We start from the raw sequence: 23,739 nt of genomic DNA, 5'->3' as shown, positions 1-23,739 counted from the left end.
TCCTGAGTTCTAATTTGATTGCACTGTGGCCTGAGAGACTGTTTGTTACGATTTCCATTCTTTTGCATTTGCTAAGGAATGTTTTACTTCTAATTAATTATGTGGTCGATTTTAAAATAAGTTTGATGTGGTGCTGAGAAGAATGTATATTCTGTCAATTTGGGGTGGAGAGTTCTGTAGATGTCTATTAGGTCCACTTGGTCCAGAGCTGAGTTCAAGTCCTGGATATCCTTGTTAATTTTCTCTCTCGTCGATCTGTCTGGTATTGACAGTGGGGTGTTTAAGTCTCCCACTATTATTGTGTGGGAGTCTAAGTCTCTTTGTAGGTCTCTAAGAACTTGCTTTATGAATCTGGGTGCTCCTTTATTAGGTGCATATATATTTAGGATAGTTAGCTCTTCTTGTTGCATTGATTCCTTTACCATTATGTAATGCCCTTCTTTGTCTTTTTTGATCTTTGCTGGTTTAAAGTCTGTTTTATCAGAGACTAGGATTGCAACCCCTGCTTTTTTTTTTTTTTTTTTTTTACTTTCCATTTGCTTGGTAAGTATTCCTTCATCCCTTTGAGCCTATGTGTGTCTTTGCACGTGAAATGGGTGTCTTGCATACAGCACACCAATGGGTCTTGACTCTTGAGCCAATTTGCCATTCTGTGTCTTTTAATTAGGGCATTTAGCCCATTTACATTTAAGGTTAATATGTTTTGTGTGAATTTGATCTTTTCATTATGATGCTAGCTGGTTATTTTGCTCATTATTTGATGCAGTTGCTTCATAGTGTCGATGGCCTTTACAATTTGGCATGTTTTTGCAGTGGCTGGTACTGGTTTTTCCTTTGCATATTTAGTGCTTCCTTCAGGAGCTCTTGTAAGGCAGGCCTGGTGGTGACAAAATCTCTCAGCATTTGCTTGTCTGTAAAGGATTTTATTTCTCCTTTGCTTATGAAGTTTAGTTTGGCTGAATATGAAATTCTACGTTGAAAATTCATTTCTTTAAGAATGTTGAATATTGTCCCCCACTCTCTTCTGGCTTGTAGGGTTTCTGCAGAGAGATCTGCTGTGAGTCTGATGGGCTTCTTTTTATGGGTAACCCAACCTTTCTCTCTAGCTGCCCTTAACATTTTTTCCTTCATTTCAACCTTGGTGAATCTGATGATTGTTTGTCTTGTGGTTGCTCTTCACGAGGAGTATCTTTGTGGTGTTCTCTGTATTTCCTGAATTTGAATGTTGGCCTGTCTTGTTAGGTTGGGGAACTTCTCCTGGATAGTATCCTGAACTGAAGAGTGTTTTCCAACTTGGTTCCATTCTCCCCATCACTTTCAGGTACACCAATCAAATATAGGTTTGGTCTTTTCACATATTCCATATTTCTTGAAGGATTTGTTCATTCATTTTCATTCTTTTTTCTCTAATCTTTTCTTTATGCTTATTTCATTAAGTTGATCTTTAATCTCTGATATCCTTTCTTCTGCTTGATCGATTTGGCTATTGATACTGGTGTATGCTCCACAAAGTTCTCGTGCTGTGAAGCTCCATCAGGTCATTTATGTCCTTCTCTACATTGGTTATTCTAGTTAGCAATTCATCTAACCTTTTTTCAAGGTTCTTAGTTTCCTTGCATTGGGTTAGAACATGCTCCTTTAGCTCAGAGGAGTTTGTTATTACTCCCCTCTGAAGCCTGCTTATGTCAGTTCATCAAACTCATTCTCTGTTCAGTTTTGTTCCCTTGCTCGCGAGGAGTTGTGATCCTTTGGAGGGGAAGAGGCATTCTGGTTTTTGGAATTTCAGTCTTTTTGTGCTGGTTTTTCTTCATCTTTGTGGATTTATCTACCTTTGGTCTTTGATGTTGGTGACCTTTACATGGGGTTTTTGTGTGGATGTCCTTTTTGTTGATGTTGATGCTATTCCTTTCTGTTTGTTAGTTTTCCTTCTAACAGTCAGGCCCCTCTCCTGCAGGTCTGCTGGAGTTTGCTGGAGGTCCACTCTAGACCCTGTTTGCCTGGGTATCACCAGCAGAGACTGGAGAACAGCAAAGATTGCTGCCTGTTCCTTCCTCTGGAAGCTTTGTCCCAGATGGGCACCCGCCAGATGCCAGCCAGAGCTCTCCTGTATGAGGTGTCTGTTGACCCCTGCTAGGAGGTACCTTCCATTCAGGAGACACGGGTCAGGGACCCACTTGAGGAAGCAGTCTGTCCCTTAGCAGAGCTTGAGGGCTATGCTGGGAGATCCACTGCTTCTTCAGAGCTGGCTCACAGGAACGTTTAAGTCTGCTGAAGCTGCGCCCATGGCCGCCCCTTTCCCCAGGTGCTCTGTCCCAGGGAGATGAGGGTTTTATCTATAAGCCCCTGAGTGGGGCTGCTGCCTTTCTTTCAGAGATGCGCTGCCCAGAGAGGAGGAATCTAGAGAGGCAGTCTGGCTACGGCAGCTGTGCCGAGCTGTGGTGGGCTCCGCCCAGTTAGAACTTCCTGGCAGCTTTATTTCCACTGTGAGGGGAAAACCGCCTACTCAAGCCTCAGTAATGGCAGACGCTCCTACCCCCACCAAGTTCGGGTGTCCCAGGTCACTTCAGACTGCTGTGCTGGCAGTGAGAATTTCAAGCCAGTGGATCTTAGCTTGCTGGACTCCATAGGGGTGGGATCCACTGAGCTAGACCACTTGGCTCCCTGGCTTCAGCCCCCTTTCCAGCGGAGTGAATCGTTCTGTCTCACTGGTGTTCCTGGCACCACTGGGGTATGAAAAAAAAACAAAAACAAAAACAAAAACAAAATATCCTGCAGCTAGCCTGGTGTCTGCCCAAACGGCTGCCTAGTTTTGTGCTTGAAACCCAGCGCCCTGGTGGTGTAGTAACCTGAGGGAGTCTCCTGGTCTGTGGGTGGCAAAGACCGTGGGTTCCTCATGGAGGAACCAGACTGTTCCTCATGGCACAGTCCCTCGTGGCTTCCCTTGGCTAGGGGAGGGAGTTCCCTGACCCCTTGCACTTCCCCAGTGAGACGACGCCCCACCCTGCTTCAGCTCGTCCTCCGTGGGCTGCACCCACTGTCTAACCAGTCCCAATGAGCTAAACCTCAGTTGGAAATGCAGAAATCACCAGCCTTCTGCGTTGATCTCGCTGGGAACTGCAGATTGGAGCTGTTCCTATTCTCCCATCTTGCCCACAACTCCCCCTTTTCTGTGAATTTTCCATTCATACTGTTTGGACATTTTTGCATTGGGTTTATCTATACTGATTGTTCTTTATCTCATGTATTGCAAATATTTTCTCTAGTGTGTAACTTCCTGTACCTTTTTGGAGGGAGTTTGGTATTTAGAATTTGTATTTTTAAATGGTCAAATTTATTAATATTTTTATTTGTAACTTCTGATATGCCATAATATGACAGGTCATTCCAATTATAAAGATATTATATATTTTCATTAGTCTTATAGTTCTGATTTTTATGTTTTGATATTTAGCAAGAGTTAGGAATCTAATTGTATTTTTCCCATTGAAAGCTGATGTTGCCTTAAACCATTCTTCTATTAAGCAAACCTCTCCCACTGATCTGAAATGCTACTTGTATTATGTATTCATTCCTCACATTAACCGGATTGTTTCTAGGCTATTCTGTTCCACTAATCTATTTGTCCTAGTGCTATACTTTTTTGATTACTATATCCTTAATCACCTAACACACTAAATAATTTATTTTCATGTTTATTGGCAGTCTTCTCTGCTGGAATGTAAGCTACACAAGAGAAGGAATTTTCTGTTTTTTCATGAATATATTCCTCCTTAGTACCTAGAACAGTATAGCCCCATAGTAGGCATTCAATACATTTGTTGAATAGATGTTTGCAATATTTGTCTTCCCAACCAGGAATGTTGTATCTTTTCGTTATTTTTATTTTCTCTAATTGATCTATTCTAATATTTTATCCCTTCTTGAGTCAATTTCAGAAGTTCTTGTCTTTCTAGGAAATAATTCATTTTATGTAGATTTTCTAATTTATTGGCAAAAGTAGGCTATTTTAACTTTTAAATTTCTTATGTACCTATAATTATCTTCCTCATTTATAATATTGCTTGTGCCTAACCCCCTTGTTAGTTTGGCTTGCAAGAGATTGTATTTTTTTAGGTTTTGTTTTCTTTTCCTTTTAAAAAGAATTCTTAATTTTATCTACTTTCTTTTTAATTTAATTTCTGCTTTTGTCATTATTGATTCTTTACTTCTGCTTTCTTTTTGTAACTTTAGTCCTCTCTTGCCTGCTTATTAAGTTAAATGGTTATTTCATTTATTTTTAGTCTTTCTTATTTTCTAAGCATTTAAAGCTACACACAAGCAAAAGGCTATGAATTTTTCTCTGTGTGGCTTTAGCCACATTATCTTTTAAATCATTCTTAATTCTCATTTTAACTTCATATTTAAAGCAAGGATGATTTATAAGGTTTGTAGTCAGCAGTGTGATCAGCAAAAGAGAAGGTGCTATGAAAGCAAATATTGGGAACATCAATCCAGATGTATGGGATCAGAAAACTAGGTGTGGAGGAAATGACTTCTAAACTGAAAACTAGGGAGAGAGTATATATATTAGAAAATGATTTCACTGGTTAGGCTGGGGGATTGAGGTAGCATTCCAAGCTGAGAATACAGCATGTGCAAAGATGTGGAGGTAGGAAAGAACATGGCAAGTTTGGGGAACTGAAATTAGGTCAGTCTGACTAGATAACACAGTGTAAGGCAAAAAATGGCAAGAGACAAACCTGGCTAAAGAACAGACAGGCCATATCATGAAGCAACTTGGACATTATATATAATCCAAAAACAATGTATTGTTTTGTTTCCTGAGGTTTTAAATTTTATATATCATTATACTGCATGCATCCTGCAATTACTTTTTCATTCAGCATAGAATTATATGTTATTATGTCATCCATTCACATTTCTCCCCTTCCACCTTGTGATCTACTGCATATATTTCTGATTAGGTAAGTTTAAGTAGAATACAATTTATAGTAATTTGTAAAAATGTTACTGACTTATTCTGATTTCAAATGTAAGATGCATAAACATAACACAGCCTGAACCTTCCTGACTCGATGAATTCCCCTCTTCATTCCAGCCAGTCCTCTCCAAGTGTTGTCTTTTGACAAAGTATATTCTAGAGGCTGTACACAGAGAGTGTCATATCTTGAAAGAAAGCTATGAAATCATCTAGCCCAACTGTTCATTTTACAGACATAGCAACAGAACTAAAGAGGTTAAGATAGTTACCCACTATGACCCACTGTGACTTAGGCAGAATATTAAGTGGAGAAAGCTGATCATCTGCTATGAGTGAACCTGCCGAGGTAGGCTCTGCTTTCTACCACTCTCACCCCCACTCACCTCCATGTCTTCATTCCAGCTATATTAGCCTGCTAGCGTTGCCATAACAAAATCCCACAGACTGGGCAGCTTAAACAACAGAAATTTAGATTTTCTCATATTTCTAGAGGCTAGAAGTCCAAGATCAAGGTACTGTCAGGATTAGTTTCTATGAGGCCTCAGTTCCTGGCTTGTAGACAGTCGCCATCTTGCTGTGTCCTCATGTGGCCTTTCTTCTCTGTGTGTCCGGAGAGATACCTGGTGTCTCTTCCTTTTCTTATAAGGGCGCCAGTTCTGTTGGACCAGGACCCCCTGCTTCTTAGCCCATTTTACCTTAATTACCTCCTAAAGGCCCTGTCTCCAAATACAGTCTCACTGGACGTTAGGGCTTCAACACAAGAATTTGGGGGGACACAATTCAATCCACAACACAATGCAGAATTCCTAATAGCTCTATTCCTGCCATGCTCATCCTTGTTATTACTGAATACATGAATTCCAGCTCTTTTTTTATGTTAAATGATGTTATATAAGTGATATAATATTCAAGAAGAAAACTAATACAATGAAGTGGCAGAGAAGTTCCCCAATATAGTGTAAAGTTATGGGTTCATATCTGCACATTCTAACTTTCTCAAAGTATGAAAATACTCGGTCATTATCAAAGAAATTATTTTCGTTAAAAGTACACTTAACTAAAACAGCACGATATATGGTTACTTAGACTAACACAAACTTTTCTCTTTTTTCCAGATTATTATGGAGATATTTTGGTAAAAATGGAAAATAATGTAATATTTTATTCCAAGATTAATACTAGAGATGCAGTAAAGCTGCATTTATGGACAAATTACACAACAAGAGCATTCATTTTCTTAAGTACATCTGGTCAAACATACTTCCTGTATGCTTTGGATGATGGCACAATACAAATACAGGACTATCCCTTACGTCTGGAAGCACAAAGTATAGCTTTCACGACAAAAGACAAATGCCCATACGTGGCATTTCATAATAATGTTGCTCATGTTTTTTACTTTTTGGACAAGGGAGAGGCTCTGACAGTTTGGACTCAGATCGTCTATCCAGAAAACACTGGTCTGTATGTTATTGTGGAATCTTATGGCCCAAAAATATTACAAGAGAGTCATGACATTTCCTTTGAAGCTGCCTTTGGATACTGCACCAAAACTCTGGTAAGCTAATATTTTAAATTTCTTCATTTGATTTTAATAAGTATAAAAGTATAATATTAACATTTTTATAAATGGATTTCCCTTATAGGCTCAGCTGGGAAAATGTTGAGGAATGTCTGAGTTTTTAATAAATAATAACACGATAAGCCATTCATTCCCAAGCCGTTATTTTTGCTTTCCATATCCAAGCCCTCTTTGCCACCTAATAACACATTCCTTCAAAACTCATTGTCAATTGTATTGTTCACTTCTTCTTCTTCTTTTTTTTTTAACACATGGCTTTCCTGTAGACTCCTGTTGTCTATTGTAGTATAACAAACCACTCAAAACCTAATTGCTTAGAACAACAACCAATTCTGGGCCGGGCGTGGTGGCTCACACCTCTAATCCCAGCACTTTGGGAGGCCAAGGCAGGCAGATCACGAGGTCAGGAGATCGAGACCATCCTGGCTAACACAGTGAAACCCCATCTCTACTAAAAATACAAAAAATTAGCCAGGCGTCATGGCGGGTGCCTGTAGTCCCAGCTACTCGGGAGGCTGAGGCAGGAGAATGGTGTGAACCCAGGAAGCGGAGGTTGCAGTGAGCCGAGATCGCACCACTGCACTCCAGCCTGGGCGACAGAGTGAGACTCCCTCTCAAAAAGCAAAACAAAATAAAACAAAAAACCAATTCTATCCGTCAATAGTTTGGGCTGTGAGTAGCCGGGCAGTTCTGCTAGTTTCATCTGGGTTCGTGGATGTGATGTGGGCATCTGCTAATTCGTCTGCAACTACATGACCTAAGATGGCCTCATTAATCTAAGGGGCCTCAGCTGGAACACTTGTCTCTGCTGGATAAGCCAGGTCTAGTGTTATCCTCCAGACTAGACCTGGCTTCTTCTGTGGCAGTCTCAGGGCAGTGTTCCAAGACGGTGAGAGCAGAAGCCTAGGTTTGGCCACATATCCCTAACTCATAGGATGGTGACATAAACTCTACCTCTTATGGAGAAATAGCAAGTTACACTGCATACGGGACATGCATATGGGAATGGGAAAAATTCTTGCAGCCATCTTTGCAAACAATGTCATAATAGGTGTTATAAGTAAAATGTTTACTTAGAAACAGAATGCTTGTTCTTTGGTACTACAAGAAAAAAACAGCATTTAGACAAAAAATTTTCTTAGCAAGGCAGTTTTACTTTCTGCAGAAGGGGTGCTCCTCACAGATGGAACAATGGCAAGAGTGCACCTGAATAAAGGAGGGAAGCAATTTTTATCCTTTACAGGGCTTGTCCTTGCCACTGTGTCTTGTCTCCATTGACTGAAGCTAGACCTCACAATCTAAGCTGAACCTGATTGGCTAATAATTTAAAACTTTCCTAAATAGGTAAAGGCAATAGGGAACAAAGGAAAAAAGGAGGTTGCTTATGAAAAGACTTAGAAAAATAATAACATTCCTAAATAATAAAGGGGCATAGACTGCGAACTGGAGCATGCCTGTGAGCATGTCCAGCACAGATATCTTGGTTAAAGTACAAGGACACAGGATGTACTACATGCCTGTGAGCATGTCTAACAGCTACATAGGATAGGGCTTAGCAAAGAGTTATTAGCACAAAGTAAGGAGGCTTGAAGGCTTGAAGCAAGTTAGTCTTTAAAAGAAACTATTATTTCTAACACTTATGATTTATTCTTTAACAAGAAGGGAAACTTTGAAGAGGAAACTTTTTATTTTTACAATTCCTTCCTCTTGATTTTATAGTTTTTTTCTCTTCAAACTTTTTTAACATGTTTGGCTTGGCTGTTTTGCTTGAGTTTTTAAAAGAAAAAGTTTTTCTGGTTGATGAAATGCTAGAGTAAAATGGATAGCCAATTGAACTAGAGCACAAATACTGCTCTAATTATTTGGCAGAGTGTTCAGTAAATGTCCTCTATAATACTATTATACATTTGCTCAGGGATGAATAAGGGCGGACTGATGGGTCAGCTCTTGGAAGTGTCTGACTTCACTGCATCCTGTTAAGTTTCTAAGAAACTTAACAAACTTTAATAGTTTTATATTCAGGAGGCCTAATTACTTTTAAATTATACAATATTTCTTGCATAAATTCCCTTTTATAACTTTTTTTATGACTTTCACAGACAATCTTTGACATGCCTTAACTTTCTGACTTCTTTTTACACTTTTTCTTCCTAGTCTTACCTTCTGTGTCTTTCTCTGATCTCTGTCTCTTTCAGTCTCTCGCTCACTTATTCTCTCCCTCTATCTCTCTCTCTCATTTGCGCTGTCTCCCTCCTGAGTTCTCCCACTCTTGCAGCTGGCAGGGCCAGGCAATGGCATGGGCCCTTCCCCAGAGCATGTGCCACCATCTGTCTCTCCTGTTTCTTTCTGATTTTCCTTTTTACTTTCTCCCTTCCTCTCTTACACTTAGTTTCTTGGGCTGGGTGGGATCCTGTGGCCACAGCCCAGGCCCTGGGCTGTTGCTGGCCCAGAGGCTTGGCAGGTGCCTGCCGCAAGTTGTACGATCATGCTCTTTCACCTCCTCTGCTCTCCTCCTGGCACCAGTCCTTGACCTCTTCTTCCACGCAGAGCCAGGCTAGGGAGAGGGACCTACCTCTTGGCTGCCGGGCTGCGTGGCATGGTATCCTGGCCCCGGCACACTCACACTTTCCTGCTCAGCTCTAACTTGCAGGCGTCCATGGCCAGCTGTCCTCCGAGGGTGGCAGGACGTACCTGAGCAGCACAGAAGGCTTGGGGCTCGACAGCTGGTGGCCTGGATGGCTCTAGCTGCATGGCTGGGTGCGAGGAGAGCATCCTAGCCACTGCCGCTCTGCCAGGTGCTAGCAATCTACAACAATGTGGAGCTGCGCTTGCTGCTGTTGCTCTCTTTCTCTCTAACTTCCTCTCCTAGTTTCTCTTTCCTCTCTGCTGGTCTTTCCCTTGCCTCTGCCAGCCGCCTATGCTGCTGTTCTCCCCTCTCCTTCCCTTTCCCCTAGGGAGCGGCTGGTGGGAGTGGAGCTTAGCCTCTTTCTTCCACCGAGAAGAGAGGAAAGGGAAGTTTTGAATATTTTTCCTGTTGCTGGAGGATTGTGTGAGGTTCAGTCTCTCCCTAATGGGGATTTTTCACCTCTTTTTAACCTCTAAGACACCCTAAGAAATACTTCACCGCCTCCCATGGCTTTTCTTTCCTTAGTCCTGACTAACGAATGCTCTACTGCCTCTGTGGTGTCTGTTTCCTTGGTATATCCTGTCCAAGGAATGTTTTACCACCCCGTGGCTTTCTTTCCTTAGTCCTGACCACCAAGGAAATACTTTACCGGCTCCTCCAGTGTTTCCTTCCTTGGCTCGTGCACGAGGTTACCTGATCCACGTGGTATGTGAGGATCCTTTACTCCAGGTTGCCAGCCAGTTTCTTTCCATATTGCTGAGAGTCCAGATTTATTCATCACACTGAGTGGGTCTCAATTCCTTACCCCTGAGGCCACCGCAGTGAGGCAGTGGGGCACCTCCTCATTAGAGAGGACTAGAGACTGCCCCCAGAGGAAAGTGTATCCCTGTATGGGTCACCATTTTGTTGTAAGTAAAATGTTTATCCAGAAACAGGATGCTTGTTTCTCAGTACTGCAAGGAAAAATTAGCATTCAGATAAAAAGTTTTCTCAGCAAGGCAATTTTACTTTCTGCAGAAAGGGTGCTCTCGCCATTGTTCCATCTGTGAGGAGCATCCTTTCTGCAGAAAGTACAATTGCCTTGCTGAGAAAACTTTTTATCTGAATGCTAATTTTTCCTTGCAGTACTGAGAAACAAGCATTCTGTTTCTGAATAAACATTTTACTTATAACAATAGGTATAAATATACTGTGTATATTATTTTGTATAGTGAATTTCAAATTAATATCATAATGTGAGCATTTTACATGTTACTTCAATTTCTTCTTAAAAACTGTGTAACTCAAACGGCAGTTTCTGTTCCCCACCTTCCATTTCTAGGCTCAGCTTCCTTAAGCACATAGAATAGTGAGCCTGCTATCTGATACAATGGAATGGAAGTGGTCAGTTAATTCCAAAGTCAGTGAAAGCAGAGAATCATAAAAAGTGAAACGAATATATGTGAAACATTTTACTTTAACTTAAATATATATGAAACATTTTACTTTAACTTAAATATATATGAAACATTTTACTTTAACTTAAATAAATTAACATACTTTTCATATAGGACCAAAGCCTTTTCTTTAAAATAGGTCCATTTATTATAGTTCCTCATCTCCTTTCTTATGTAACCTTGCTCATAATGCATCATTTCTGAGTTCCTATTTCAGTTTCTTTAAGATAAAGAAAAAAATACTTGAAGGCACTGGAAAAGCAACTGAAACTCTAGAATTTTATAATTTTTTTCAGTTTTTTAGTATTACCTTGCTCATACCTACTAATTCAGCAATTTCTTCAGTGACTTGCTTTATCAAAATTTTCCAAAAAAATCAACTTAGTTCTCAGGGAAACAGTAACTCTACTTTCATTTGATACTTATTTTATCAATCTATAATATTATATATAATTACTTATTTTAAATAATCATATAATCTGGCATCAACAGATTTGGAAACGACATGAATTTAGATTTACATGCAGTCTCATGGATAGATCTTCAAACACAGAGTTGAATGAAAATTATAAGAAACTATTTGAAATCTATCTTAGTCCATTTGGGCTACATAACAAAAATAACTCAAACCAGGTGGCTTATAACAACAGAAATTTACTTTCTCATAGTTCTGGTGGCTGGGAAGCCCAAGATCAAGATGCCAGCAGACTTGGTCTCTGGTGAGGGACCGTTCCTCACAGACAGCATCTTTTCACTGTGTCCTCACATGGCAGAAGGGGCAAGGCCACTCTCAGAGGCCTCTTTTATAAGAGCACTAATCCCATTCAGGAGGCTGTGCCCTCATGACCTAATCACCTCCCAAAGGGCTCCACCTCCAATACTATCATGTTGGTGATCAGGTTTCAACACATAAGTTTTAGAGGAACACATTCAGACCATAGCACTATCAGTGTAATAACATATATGAATATTACAAATACATACACATAAATAACAAACAAAAAGACATTATACGTATTTCAAGGATACAAAGATACCAAAGGCATATTTTCAAGGATACAAACATAGTTGTTTGATATATGATATATTGCTACCTACTATGGGGGAAGATGATACAGGGAAAAAATAAAGTATGATAAATAAAATAGGACTGGATTGATAATGTACCAAAATAAAAGGATATATTTAACTCTTGGTTTTCTTTCCAAGAATTTGATTATAGTATACAGTTGATTCTTGAACAATGTGGGGATTGGGGCACCAACCCCTGCCCAGTTGAAAATCTGGTATAACTTTTACTGGTTTATTTGTTGGTTTGTTTGTTTGTTTTGAGTTGGAGTTTCACTCTTGTTGCCCAGGCTGGAGTGCAGCGGTGTGATCTTGGCTCACCGCAACCTCCACCTCCTGGGTTCAATTGATCTTCCTGCCTCAGCCTCCCTAGTAGCTGAGACTATGGGTGTGCGCCACCATGCCCAGCTAATTTTTGTATTTTCAGTAGAGACAGGGTTTCACCCTGTTGGCCAGGCTGGTCTCAAATTCTTGACCTCGTGATCCACCTGCCTCGGCCTGCCAAAGTGCTGGGATTACAGGTGTGAGTCACCACACCCGGCCGTGGTATAACTTTTGACTCCCCAAAAGCTTAACTACTAACAGCCTACTGTTGACTGGAAGCCTAACCTAAACAGCCTATTAACACATATTTTATATGTATTATATGCTGTATTCTTACAATAAAGTAAGCTAGAGAAAAGAAATGCAATTAAGAAAATCATAAGGAAGAGAAAACACATTTACAATACTGTACTGTATTTATTAATACCGTAAGTTTACGTTATCTGTTTATAAGATAAATCATCTAAAATGATGGGCAACCTAGCTGTAGACCTCAGTCTATAGCTATATATATATAGCTCTCTCTCTCTGTCTCTCTCTCCCTCTCTCTCTCTATATACAGGTATATATATATACACACACAAATATATATACAGGCATATATATGGGTACATATCTATACAGGTACATATATATGTATACAGGTTATATATATAGGTGCATATACATATATATATATATATATACACACACACACAGGTACATATCAATCATTTCAACATTTTTTTTCATTTCTCTTTTTTTGTTTTGTTCTGGTTTTCAATTTTCCCTCTCGTTCAACATTTTCTTGTAATGTCATGACTTTTCTTTGCTTGGAAGCACCTTCCACAGCATCACTAGTGGCACTCTGTATGGGCCCATGGTGTTATTCAAGGTTTACAGAATTGCACTAAACATGATAAAAAAAATATGCAAGAACCACAAGAGATCAGTTTTTGCTGTGATATGCAATTTACTGGAAGGACGAACTGCCCACAGGATGACTAGTATCACACAGCATTTTAAGCAGATACTCACAACACTTGAGCTCACAGCAATAGCAATCGGAGGTGGCTGTGAAATGATCACATAGTACAGTGTGTACTGTAGTTAATTTCATGCAGTTATGGTTTATTACTGCACCTTTACATTTGTTTATATTTCTCTCAACTGCAAATGGCGCCATGTGTGGTCTGTAAATGTTTGTGTAAGTTTTGATAAATTTTAACTTTACAGTAGATCTGTATATATTTTATGGTAGCAAATGATAAAATAGACTAGTATCCACATATATTTTATGTACTCGTGAAACACCTTTTTCTTAATTTTTTCAGTATTCTAGGCTACATGGTTCAACTGTGAGTTATTTCAAATTGCCACAGATCTCCAAAAAACTTTCCAGTATACTAATTGAAAAAAAAATCCCATGTATAAGTGTACTTGCATAGTTCAAACCTGTGTTGTTCAAGGGTCTACTGTATATTTGTGTATTTGCAACTCAGACTTTCAAACTACTAGTTATTCATAAAAAATATACAAATGACCAATGGCAATGAAACATTGCATTTTGCAAAAATACAAAATTTGCATTTCTAATTAAATACTGGCTCTATCATTTACTACCAAATGACACTGAACAAGTTTTTAAATCTGTAATTCTCTCATCAGTAAATTGGGGATAATAATAGTAATGAAAGTAACTACCTCATAAGGTTCTTTTATTCTAATTTTTTTTCTTCTTTCAACTTGACACATAAGGTTCTTATGAGGATTAAATGAGTTAGTATACATTAAGGGCTTATATTTTTGAACTATATTTTTGAACTTCATATGAAGGGAATCATTGCATATATATTATATACACACATCCATCCATAAATATCTACATATATTGTATTTTTGTCTTGCTTTTGTCTTTGAATATGATGCTTATGAAAGTCCATGTTGTTTTCTGTAGCTGTCATTCATTCATACTCACTGATCTATTGTGTCACTCTGTATGAATGTACTACAAGATATCCTTAGGCATTTTACTGTTGATGAACATTGGTCTGTTTCTATTTGGAGGCTATTCTGAATAATGTTACAATGAATATTTTAGTATATACCTCCTGAAAAGCACATATAAACATTTCTATCAGGTAGAATTACTTTTATGTGAGATTCTTGGTGAGGCTATGAATTTATATTATAATTTTGCAACATTTTATTATGGAAAATGTCAAACATACAGAAAAGTTGAAAGAATTTTACATTTAACAGCTCTATATCTATACCCACTATGTACATTAGTATTTTATTATATTTGCATACTTGCTTTATTACATACGTATGCACCTGTCTATCCACCAGTCAATCTTGTTGATTACTTACAAGTGATGAACATCATTACATACCCTAATGAAGGCATTTTACATGCCTAGATGTGGAAAGCCATATGCTACTAAAGTGGGATCACCACCCCCAATTTCCCTGCTTTACATAAATTTTAAATTTTCTTTTTTCAGACACTAACATTTTATCAGAATGTAGATTATGAGAGAATATCTGATTACTTTGAGACACAGTAAGTATAACTTTTAAAAGAACTTTCTCAGTATCAAATATGCTACTCAGGTTATTGATTTGTGGGTGTTCTTTTATTTAAATGGCCTCATATTCTTTTAAATATTCAAATTTCAGATTCCTTTCAATGTCTGGATAGATGTAAAATTAATATTTAACTGTATAAAATGTAAAATACTCCTTGTAGTTTAATAAGAAACATGACCTATCTGAATTTCTCATTCATCCAAATGAAGATGCAAAAAAAGGGCTATTTCTTAGCTGAATAATTTTCAAGCATGTTTTATCACTAGTTCCCATCTCAAAGTTTCTACATACCATCACTAGCATAAATAAGAACTCTGATATCACAGAAACTCTTTATGCATAGAGCCAGATAAAATGCTGTCTTTGACTACTGCAGTAAGGTAGCAGCCAGGCTACCTGGAGGAAGACAACCAACATGGAATTCTGTGTGAAGGCATTCCTATGGCTATCATTACAGCCTGGAAGTATTTTCTTGGAAAAATAGCATATTTTCCCTAGGAAAAATCAATTTTTCTTTTTTCTTTTTTTTCTTTTTTTTTTTTTAAGATGGAGTCTCACTCTGTCACCCAGGCTAGAGTGTAATGGCATGATCTCGACTCACTGCAACCTCCACCTCGCAGGTTCAAGTGATTCTCCTGCCTCAGCCTCCCGAGTAGCTGGGATTACAGGCATGCGCCACCATGCCCGGCTAATTTTGTATTTTTAGTAGAGACATAGTTTCTCCGTGTTGGTCAGGCTGGTCTCGAACTCCCAACCTCAGGTGATCCGCCCACCTTGGCTCCCCAGAGTGCTGGGATTACAGGCATGAGCCATTGCACCCGCAGGAAGAATCCATTTTTCTTTAGTCTGGTGCTACTCCAAGTGAGTTTGACTACCTGCTCTATGCCAAGCACTTTCTAGGTATTTAAAATACAGGGTAAATGAGAAAGATGAAGTTCTAGTGTCATGGAACCCATTCTCCAGTGAGAAAACAGCCAATCACCAAATAAGTAATTTCAAATACTGGTAAGTGCTATGAAGAAAACAGAATTTTATATATATATATATATATATATAAATCAGTGACAGAGACTGATCAGGAAGAGTAGGGAGAAATGCTGCTTTCGACTCCATAGCCAGGAGAGGCTGAATTCCTTTCTTTCCCTTTCACCCACCAACTTAACTCTTTATGCTCCTAATGGTCTAGGTTCCTTTGGATATTTATGGTTTTGTGGATATTTACTAAGATTTACATTGCTATAGAATACACGTAAAATTGCCAAGGACACTTTTTATGTTTGTTTGTCCTCATTTTTTTTTGACAAGAAAAACCTTAGCAGGTGTAGGTATAAATCAAACTTTCACGTTTTCTTCTATTATTTTTTAGCCCTCACGTTTTGCCTGAACACAAAATGATTCTTGTGCACTTCATAGTGGAGAAAGGCATTCTATCTGACCTAGCTTTCAATCCCAGTCAGATCATGTTAGACCGTTTAATGTGGCTCAGAAAACTAATTTTACAACTCACTCTTTATTGCTCCAAAGGTGCTATCAATACGAGGGGAAAACGGGTAGGAGCCAGAGGAGGAACCCACACAGTGGCTGCCACCTTCAGGTCGAGATGTCAGCAGCAGAGCCCCATTGCCCAGGGACTGTGTGGATGAAATAGGGTGGTTGAATGCTGGTAGGATGCTCATTTCTGTTTCCCATCGCGTTAACCCTATGGTGGCCAAAACATGGGATACGATGAGGTGGGAGCAACTTTACAATAGGACCAGCATGCAGAGCTGTCTTAGCAGAAGCAGAGAGCTGTTACCAGCAGCGCCATCCTCCAGGCCTCTAGAAATTCGCGTGGGAGGTCAATCACACCGTGCACATGGGACTTTGCACTTGCTCTACAGAAAGACAGTGTCATGCCTGTCTCTCACATGATACAATAACCTGTACGAATTGTTTCTCCTAGAGACAACCACACGGGCGTTGTGCTGGTTCAGTTTCGACCTAGTGAATATTCAAAAACATGTCCAATAGCCCAAAAGGTAAGCGACGTGGGTTGAAGACCCAAATATTTTACTTCAAGAATGTATAGGTGGTCAACCAAATAATGCATACAGTACCTCCATACGATACCTCCATACAATACCTCCATACAGTACCACCCTCCTATTACTTAGCAAGTTCCATATTTATTCTGCACTTATTTCTTCAAAAAAATCGTTTATTCATAATTTAATAAAAAAAAGAAAAAATTATTTATTCATTTAAAAAAGTTTATTGTATGCCTACTCTGTTTCTGTGTGTCAGTCTATGTGCTCGGTAATGGGAGTTGCAAAAATAAAAAGACAGAGTATCTTCCCTAGAGGTAAACATAAACTAGCTTAATTTTGCAACATTTTATTATGGAAAATGGTATACACAGTTCTCAAACAGCCCAGAGGAAAGTAAACTAAGGAAGTTTACTGAGACTGGGAGGGGAAAGGTGAAAAGAAAGGGATACACAAAATGACCAGTGATGAATGGGTAGAAGTTCAGCAGGCAGGTGCAAAAACATTCCAGGAAAAGGCATGGAGGGATGAAATAGTATCAGGGTGTTCAGGTAACTGAACAGTATTATTACTATATTACATATTATATTATTGTGAAATTCAACATAAATTCTTAACCCCGCCTCCTTTGAGTCTATATTTCACACATCTCCTCTCTCTATTACTTCTCAGCCTAACATTCAGTAAACATATATGGAGGACCTACTATATACCAGGCATTGTGTTATATATGGGGAATACAAAGCGAAATAGGACCTGGCCCCTCCCATTCAGAACCCAAGCATGAGGAACCTGCGTTCCCACCAGGGCAAGGTTCCATACATTTAGAGGGAGCCTTGAACTGAGGCAGACGTGATCCATCCTTGAGCACTGCGGACACACGCCGCTTCCCCAGGAAATCGCCTGCAGGTGCACACCAACAACTCCCCTGTCTGCCTACCACATGCCAGCTTAATCCATGTAGGAAGTAAGAAACCACAACCTAGGAAGGTCCTCGCCTAGCCTAGGTCTGCAGTTTCTGTCTTCAACTGCTTTTACCCTCTTCCTTTATGGATGCCTTCCCGAAGCACCGTGGTTTCCTCCAGCCCTCTCTAATCTATAGAATTTTTTAGGGATCCCTATTCATTCTATGCTGCCCAGCCAAGGCATTACAAAATCAGGTTCATCTAACCTGAGTTCAGATCCACACTCTACCATCCACTGGCTTGGGTAGGCTACTTACTCTGAGCCTCAGCTGCCTCATTTGTAAAAGGGAAAATGTACCATCTATCTTATGGGGTTGTTGAGAGTATTAAATGAGATTATTCATGTAAAGTACCCAAAGCAATGCCTATTACATAGTAATTATCTAATATACTGGTTTCTTCCTTCTGTTTCCTCTTTGGTACCCTGCAGACAAGGACAGGACAAATCTAGCCATCCTCTGTGCCCACTGCAGGTAGTTTGTCCTGACCTACCCACTGAAATAGAATGAGGAAAGATGCGGTAGCCCTTTCAGGCAACAGGAAATGTGGCCGTGTAGAGGCAGGTCCTCTACTCAGCCAAGGAAATCAAAACATGCACACAACTGCGAAGTATGCCTTCAACCACAAGGTCCCTTCCTTGTGCTCCCACACTCATGGCTTAGCAAGCCATCAGCCTCCCAGATAAATATTGTAGAGACACAGGACCCAGCTCTGTGTAGACACAGAACCATGGCCTACAGACTTACCCACTGGGTGAAGTTAGGCCCTTGCTAAACCTGCTGGACCGAAGGGACATGGACTGCACTATTTGAATAGGAGCCTGTTGTCTTTATCTTTTAGTGTTCAGAGCCTGCAGCAGAGCAGCAAATAGAACTGGCAGCTCCAACAAGGCTGCATCTCACTTTTTAACCATGCACCAAGAACTGGAAATGCAGAAATGTAGGCCAGCCCCCAGAGGGCCTTAGTAAATCCTTCCGAGATGAACTTTCCCTGGGAGGGGTGACTACAGCTTTGTGCAGTGCATTATCTAACAGCATTTGTGTTGAGGGCCTTTAGAATCCCTGTCTCAGGTCAGTTAATCTGTCTGGTTAGAAGAAATACGCTGTGTCCGACTCTTGGTTAAGGCAGGAGCTGTCCGGCTCTGTCTCTGCACTGAGGAGAAATGTTGTCATTTAGGCCATATGTCAGAATCTCTCTGATTAGGTGTCCAGTTCTGGGGAATATGTGTCAGCCCTGCAGCAGTGGGTACTCTAGGAAACAGGATTATCTGTGCTCCCCACACTATACCTGCAACTCCTTTTCAATATCCACCTACAGGTTAACTCATATTTTTAATCCTAGCCATGGTGGTTGATCCTGAGGCTTGGGGTGATTTTTTTCAACTAGGACAAGGAAGAGAAGAAACATTGCAAATGAGATCATCAAGTGATGGTGGGTCCTGACTATGATAGATTTGAGAACTTTTGTCAACCCTTATATAGATAATTTAGTAAAGATAAAGGGCGGGCCAATGATTCTGATCAGGAAAGCAAAGATTTAATGATGGTGGCTGGTGAGGACTATGGGTAGCGTGGTTGGGAGAACAAATCAGGCCCTGTGCATGAAGTCAGGTGGTCCAGGAAATAAAATATGCACTCCCACTGTGAAGCATGCCTTTGAAATGAAGACCAAAAGGTCTTGGTTTAGCAGCGTCAACTCTTTAAGGCCACCAAACTTGGCTGGACATCGTTCTATCCCCACCCTCCTGACCCCTAAGTCCTTCTTATAGGGTAGGGAGTATTAGAGTTTTCCCAGATTTGCTTTGTGCAAATGTGCAACATCCAACAACATGCGTAAGGCAGAACGCAAGTGTGTAGACCCTATTGAGACAGCCTGCTGGAAGGGCAGGGGTCCTGGAGCCAGGTGGAAATGGAAGTAGGTATCCCAGCGGAGGGAGAACCAGGACCCCGGTTACAAGCAGCCATGACTCTCTGCCTGGAAAATTGACAGTTCTCATAAATAAAGCTAAAGCATTCATCCACTTTATTTTTAACTTTCACTATCTCTGTAAGCCTTCCTTTAATACCTGTATAGTAATTAATTGTATTTTAGTTCCATGGAACCTGTATATTATTTTTAAGCAACATGTATCTAAGTATTACAAGCAGGGTAAGATATTTTGCAACAGTTCGTTTTCCTAATAACTGAGATTTAATGAAGCTAATAGTCTCATCTTTAGATATAATGCATTCCAGCTACCAGATATAACCTATCTTCTTAGCAAAGTTCCATGAAATTCTATTTTAATTTTTGTGTATAATATTCATTCTACCCTGTTCTTACTGCAAAAGTATTGAATCTGTTAAAAAGAGAAGGTAAAAATTGCTACTAACGGTAGAGGTACATTTGGGGATAGATGCAATATACTTATTGCATCAGATTCTAATGGGATTTTATTTGGTTGAGAGTTAGTCTTTTCCACATCAAATGCCCTTCTTGGGCATTTCCAGCCCATGAAACAAGGCATCATGGAACAGCCTGGCTATATGATGCCATTGTTTGATTTTACATTTGCCTTTCTCCACTGTATCCCAAAGCTGACCTACAGAGAAGCGTGGGCTGTGTTAACAAAGCTATAGGATCCACAGGTCATTTGTTTTCAAACAAAGCACGTATGTGCATTTCTTTAAAAAAGCAATTATGAGTAATGTTTAGAATAAATATCCATAAAATGAGGACAGTGGCTTAATAGTTAATAATTAGCCTGTGGCCAGTGCTCCTTTGAATAGAGTATTGCTGCTTAAAGGAGGAATAACAATAGTAAGATGCTATTTCACGTGATGCTCAGTACCCTGAGAAATTACTGGTCTACAAAAGTGAAAACAGCAAGTCAGATTAGTAGCTGGACAGATTATAGAAACCTGCCAGCTGAGTCAGAGGTGCAAACTGGAAGTAGAGATTTGATAGTCATGGTTGTAGAGAAACAGGTAAAAGATGAGTTTGAGCCAGGTGTGGTGGCTCCCACCTGCAATCCCAGCACTTTGGGAGGCAGAGGCAGGTGAATCACATGAGGTCAGAAATTTGAGACCAGCATGACCAACATGGTGAAACCCTGTCTCTACTAAAAATACAAAATTAGCTGGGCGTGGTGGTGCATGCCTATAATCCCAGCTACTTGGGAGGCTGAGGCAGGAAAATCGCTTGAACTTGGGTGGCGTGGGTTGCAGTGAGCTGAGATCGCAGCACTGCACTCCAGCCTGAGCGACAGAACAAGACTTCATCTCAAAAAAAAAAAAAAAAAAAAAAAAAAGATGAATTTGGATCAATTCCCTGAGACACAAATGTAAGAAAGGAGAGACCCAACTTTTGGGCCTCATGAGCAGTAAAGACAAAAGGAAGGAAAGAAAAAAAAAAGTGATCAAGGAAAGAGGAAGAAAACAGTGCAGAGCAGTGGTATAAGAGAACCCTACATTTTACAAGTTATTATTTTAAATCTAAAATGCAATTGGTTTTAGCTGTAATATTTTAGATCATATGAATCAGAACTGCTGAACTCACTACCTAAGTTACTTCATTTTAGGTGTTCCAAATAGCTGTTGGCTGTGATGATAAAAAATTCATTGCAATTAAAGGGTAAGTATATTTCCATTTGACCTGTATTACTCTTTAAGTTTTAAAACAAATGGTAAACTAAGTGATAACTGCTAGTGATAATAGCCTAATGACTGACACATCCACAATGAAATCCAAAACTGAATTGACGTTCATGCCTAGATTCAATTGGTTTAAACTTTTGCCAAGTTAAATACTACATTTGAATCATACTAAAAATAAAAAGAATTAGCCTCTTTCTCTATTACTAGCATTTTTTCTCTACCTTCCCTTTTAATAAGCCAGTTTCTGTCCTTCACAGTTGCCTCTCTCAACTCTTCAGTCTACGGCTCATTCCCAGAAAAATAGGAGGGAGAAACACTTACCTGTTTTCCATCCTTCTCAAACCAGTTATAATTTCATTTCCATCAGAGAACTGCTTACACCCATATCAGAGAAGCCTCAGTTATCTGCACCATTTTCTATGGGAAATTTCTTAGAACAAGCCTAGCAGAACCACAGTGATTGCCCTAGAGAATCCCAACGTGTGAATTTTGTCGGTTCTACTATGGTTCGTGATGAAGCACGTTGGACTCTGTGTCTTCCATTCACCATAGCTCTCTTTCTTCTACATGGGAGAAAATCAAAGGCAGCATACACAAATCTGTTTAGCTGAGGCTAAATGTATAACAGAGACAGAAATTTATTGTGATTCCTTTCCTTCAGTTAGGAGTGGGAGTGAGAGTGGGGGAACATTGCCTCTTATCTGAGTATTTATGAAATTACTTGCTGACATCCAAAACAAATGTCTACTCCTCTGTCATTCTAATAATCTTTTAATTATTACTGAGTTGTAATAATCAGTTGCTGGATTGATAATTAAGTATTTGCATCTCATTCAGCATTTCCTAAATTTGCATTTCCTAACATCTTTGCACCCGTAATTCCTTTCCCAGAAAATGCAAAAAGGCTAGTTGATTTATATAGCCGGTATCATCCTATTTCAGGGATGATTTACATCTTTGCTCCTTAGAGTATGGCCTATGGACCAACACTGGCATCACCTGAGAACTTGTTAAGAATGTAGATTCTCAGGCCTCATCCCACACCTGCTGAATCAAAATCTGCATTTTAGCAAAATTTCCAGGAGATTACAAGGAGCACTAACGTTTGAGAATAACTGGTGCAAACATGTTTCCAAAATCAGTTCCCAGTACCACTGCATGCAGAATTCCTTCTCAGGCCTGATTTCCTTCTAAAGTGAGATGGAAAGCAGCTTGAAGCAGTCTGTTTCTAGAAGGGTCCGAATAATAACTATCAAGCTCAGTTACTCATCAGAATCACTTGGAGAACATGTTTTGAAAACATGGATTTTAGGACCTTACTCTGGGCCTCTTAGTCAATGAGCCACTTCCCTGGAACCCTAAAAACTCTAATATCTTGGGCTCAAGTTACAGTGGGCCTATGGATTTTACAGTCACCAAGGGAGACCTGGAATAGCATGGGGTCCAAGTTACTTTTGGAGAGCCAGGGACTTGTCAATGAAGGAGAGTTGCCAACTCTTGGGGTCCAATTTGTGTTCAGGGTGAGGGATGGTCTAGACTTCCAATATCTTTCTAAAAATGGTGGTGACAAGGGTTCTTTCTAAGTTCCACTGGAAGCAGCCAGCTAAAATGGTCAGATGAATAATTTACCTAACTAAAAACTCCTATAATTACAACGATCATTATAGCCTTCTGTCTTATGAACCCTAACTAGAAATTATGTTAATCCTTAAAATAACTCCTTACCTGCACAATAGTAGCAACTAGAAATCTTGCATTTAAAAGAAGTTTACATCTAATAAAACAGTCCAAAGAAATTTGTTTTCATTTTGATAGATTTTCTACGAGTTTTTTTGTGTGTGCATGTGTGTTTTACCATGGCAGCTTTTTAAAAAGTGTGATGAAATTCACATAATATAAATTTACCATTCTAAAGTATACAATTCAATGGAATTAAGTACCTTCACGATGTTGTACAGCTAGCACCACTGTCTAGTTCCACAATATTTTTGTCACCCCAAAAGGAAACTCTTTACCCAGTTAGCAGTCATTTCCCATTCTCCCTTTCCCCCAGCCCCTGGCAACCATAATCTGCTGTCTCAAAACCATAATCTCTATGGATTTGCCTGCTCTGAATATTTCACATAAATGGAATCCTACAACATATGACCTTTTGTGTCCAGCTGCATTCACTTAGTCTGCTTTTGAGGTTCAACAGGCATGTATTAGTCCTTCCTTCCCTTTTACGGCTGAGTAATATTCCACTGAATGGATGTACACATTTTGTTTATCCATCCAGCAGTTCATGGATATTTGGGATGTTTCTACCTTCTGGCTTTTGTGAATAGTGCAGCTATGAATATTTGTGTACAAGTGTTTGTTTGAACACCTGTTTTGAATTATTGTGGGTATCTACCTAGGAATGGAATTGCTAGGTTGTATGGTAATCCTATGTTTAACTTGTTAAGGAACCTCCAAGCTGTTTTCCATAGCAGCTGCACTGTTTTACATTATCACCAGCAATATATATGGGTCCCAATTTCTCTGC

The 23,739-nt window shown here is 39.5% G+C and overlaps 1 protein-coding gene across 7 annotated transcripts in view; it reads left to right on the top strand.

Moving 5' to 3' along the window:
• The window catches only part of CATSPERE (catsper channel auxiliary subunit epsilon), a 177,148-nt gene that overhangs the window by 103,600 nt on the left and 49,809 nt on the right, over positions 1-23,739 (top strand). For all 7 annotated transcript variants that reach the window (XM_063707110.1, XM_063707105.1, XM_063707103.1 and 4 more), the window contains 4 exons: positions 6,097-6,539; positions 14,504-14,562; positions 16,531-16,606; positions 21,137-21,189. In XM_063707110.1, the coding sequence (XP_063563180.1) occupies positions 6,097-6,539; positions 14,504-14,562; positions 16,531-16,606; positions 21,137-21,189 (631 nt within the window). The remainder of the gene's footprint in view (positions 1-6,096; positions 6,540-14,503; positions 14,563-16,530; positions 16,607-21,136; positions 21,190-23,739) is intronic.

The sequence above is a fragment of the Gorilla gorilla genome, chromosome 1 (assembly GCF_029281585.2).
Source record: "Gorilla gorilla gorilla isolate KB3781 chromosome 1, NHGRI_mGorGor1-v2.1_pri, whole genome shotgun sequence".
Lineage (NCBI taxonomy): Eukaryota > Metazoa > Chordata > Mammalia > Primates > Hominidae > Gorilla > Gorilla gorilla.
The sequence above is the reverse complement of the archived record's forward strand: the minus strand, read 5'-3'. Positions and strand labels throughout refer to the sequence as shown.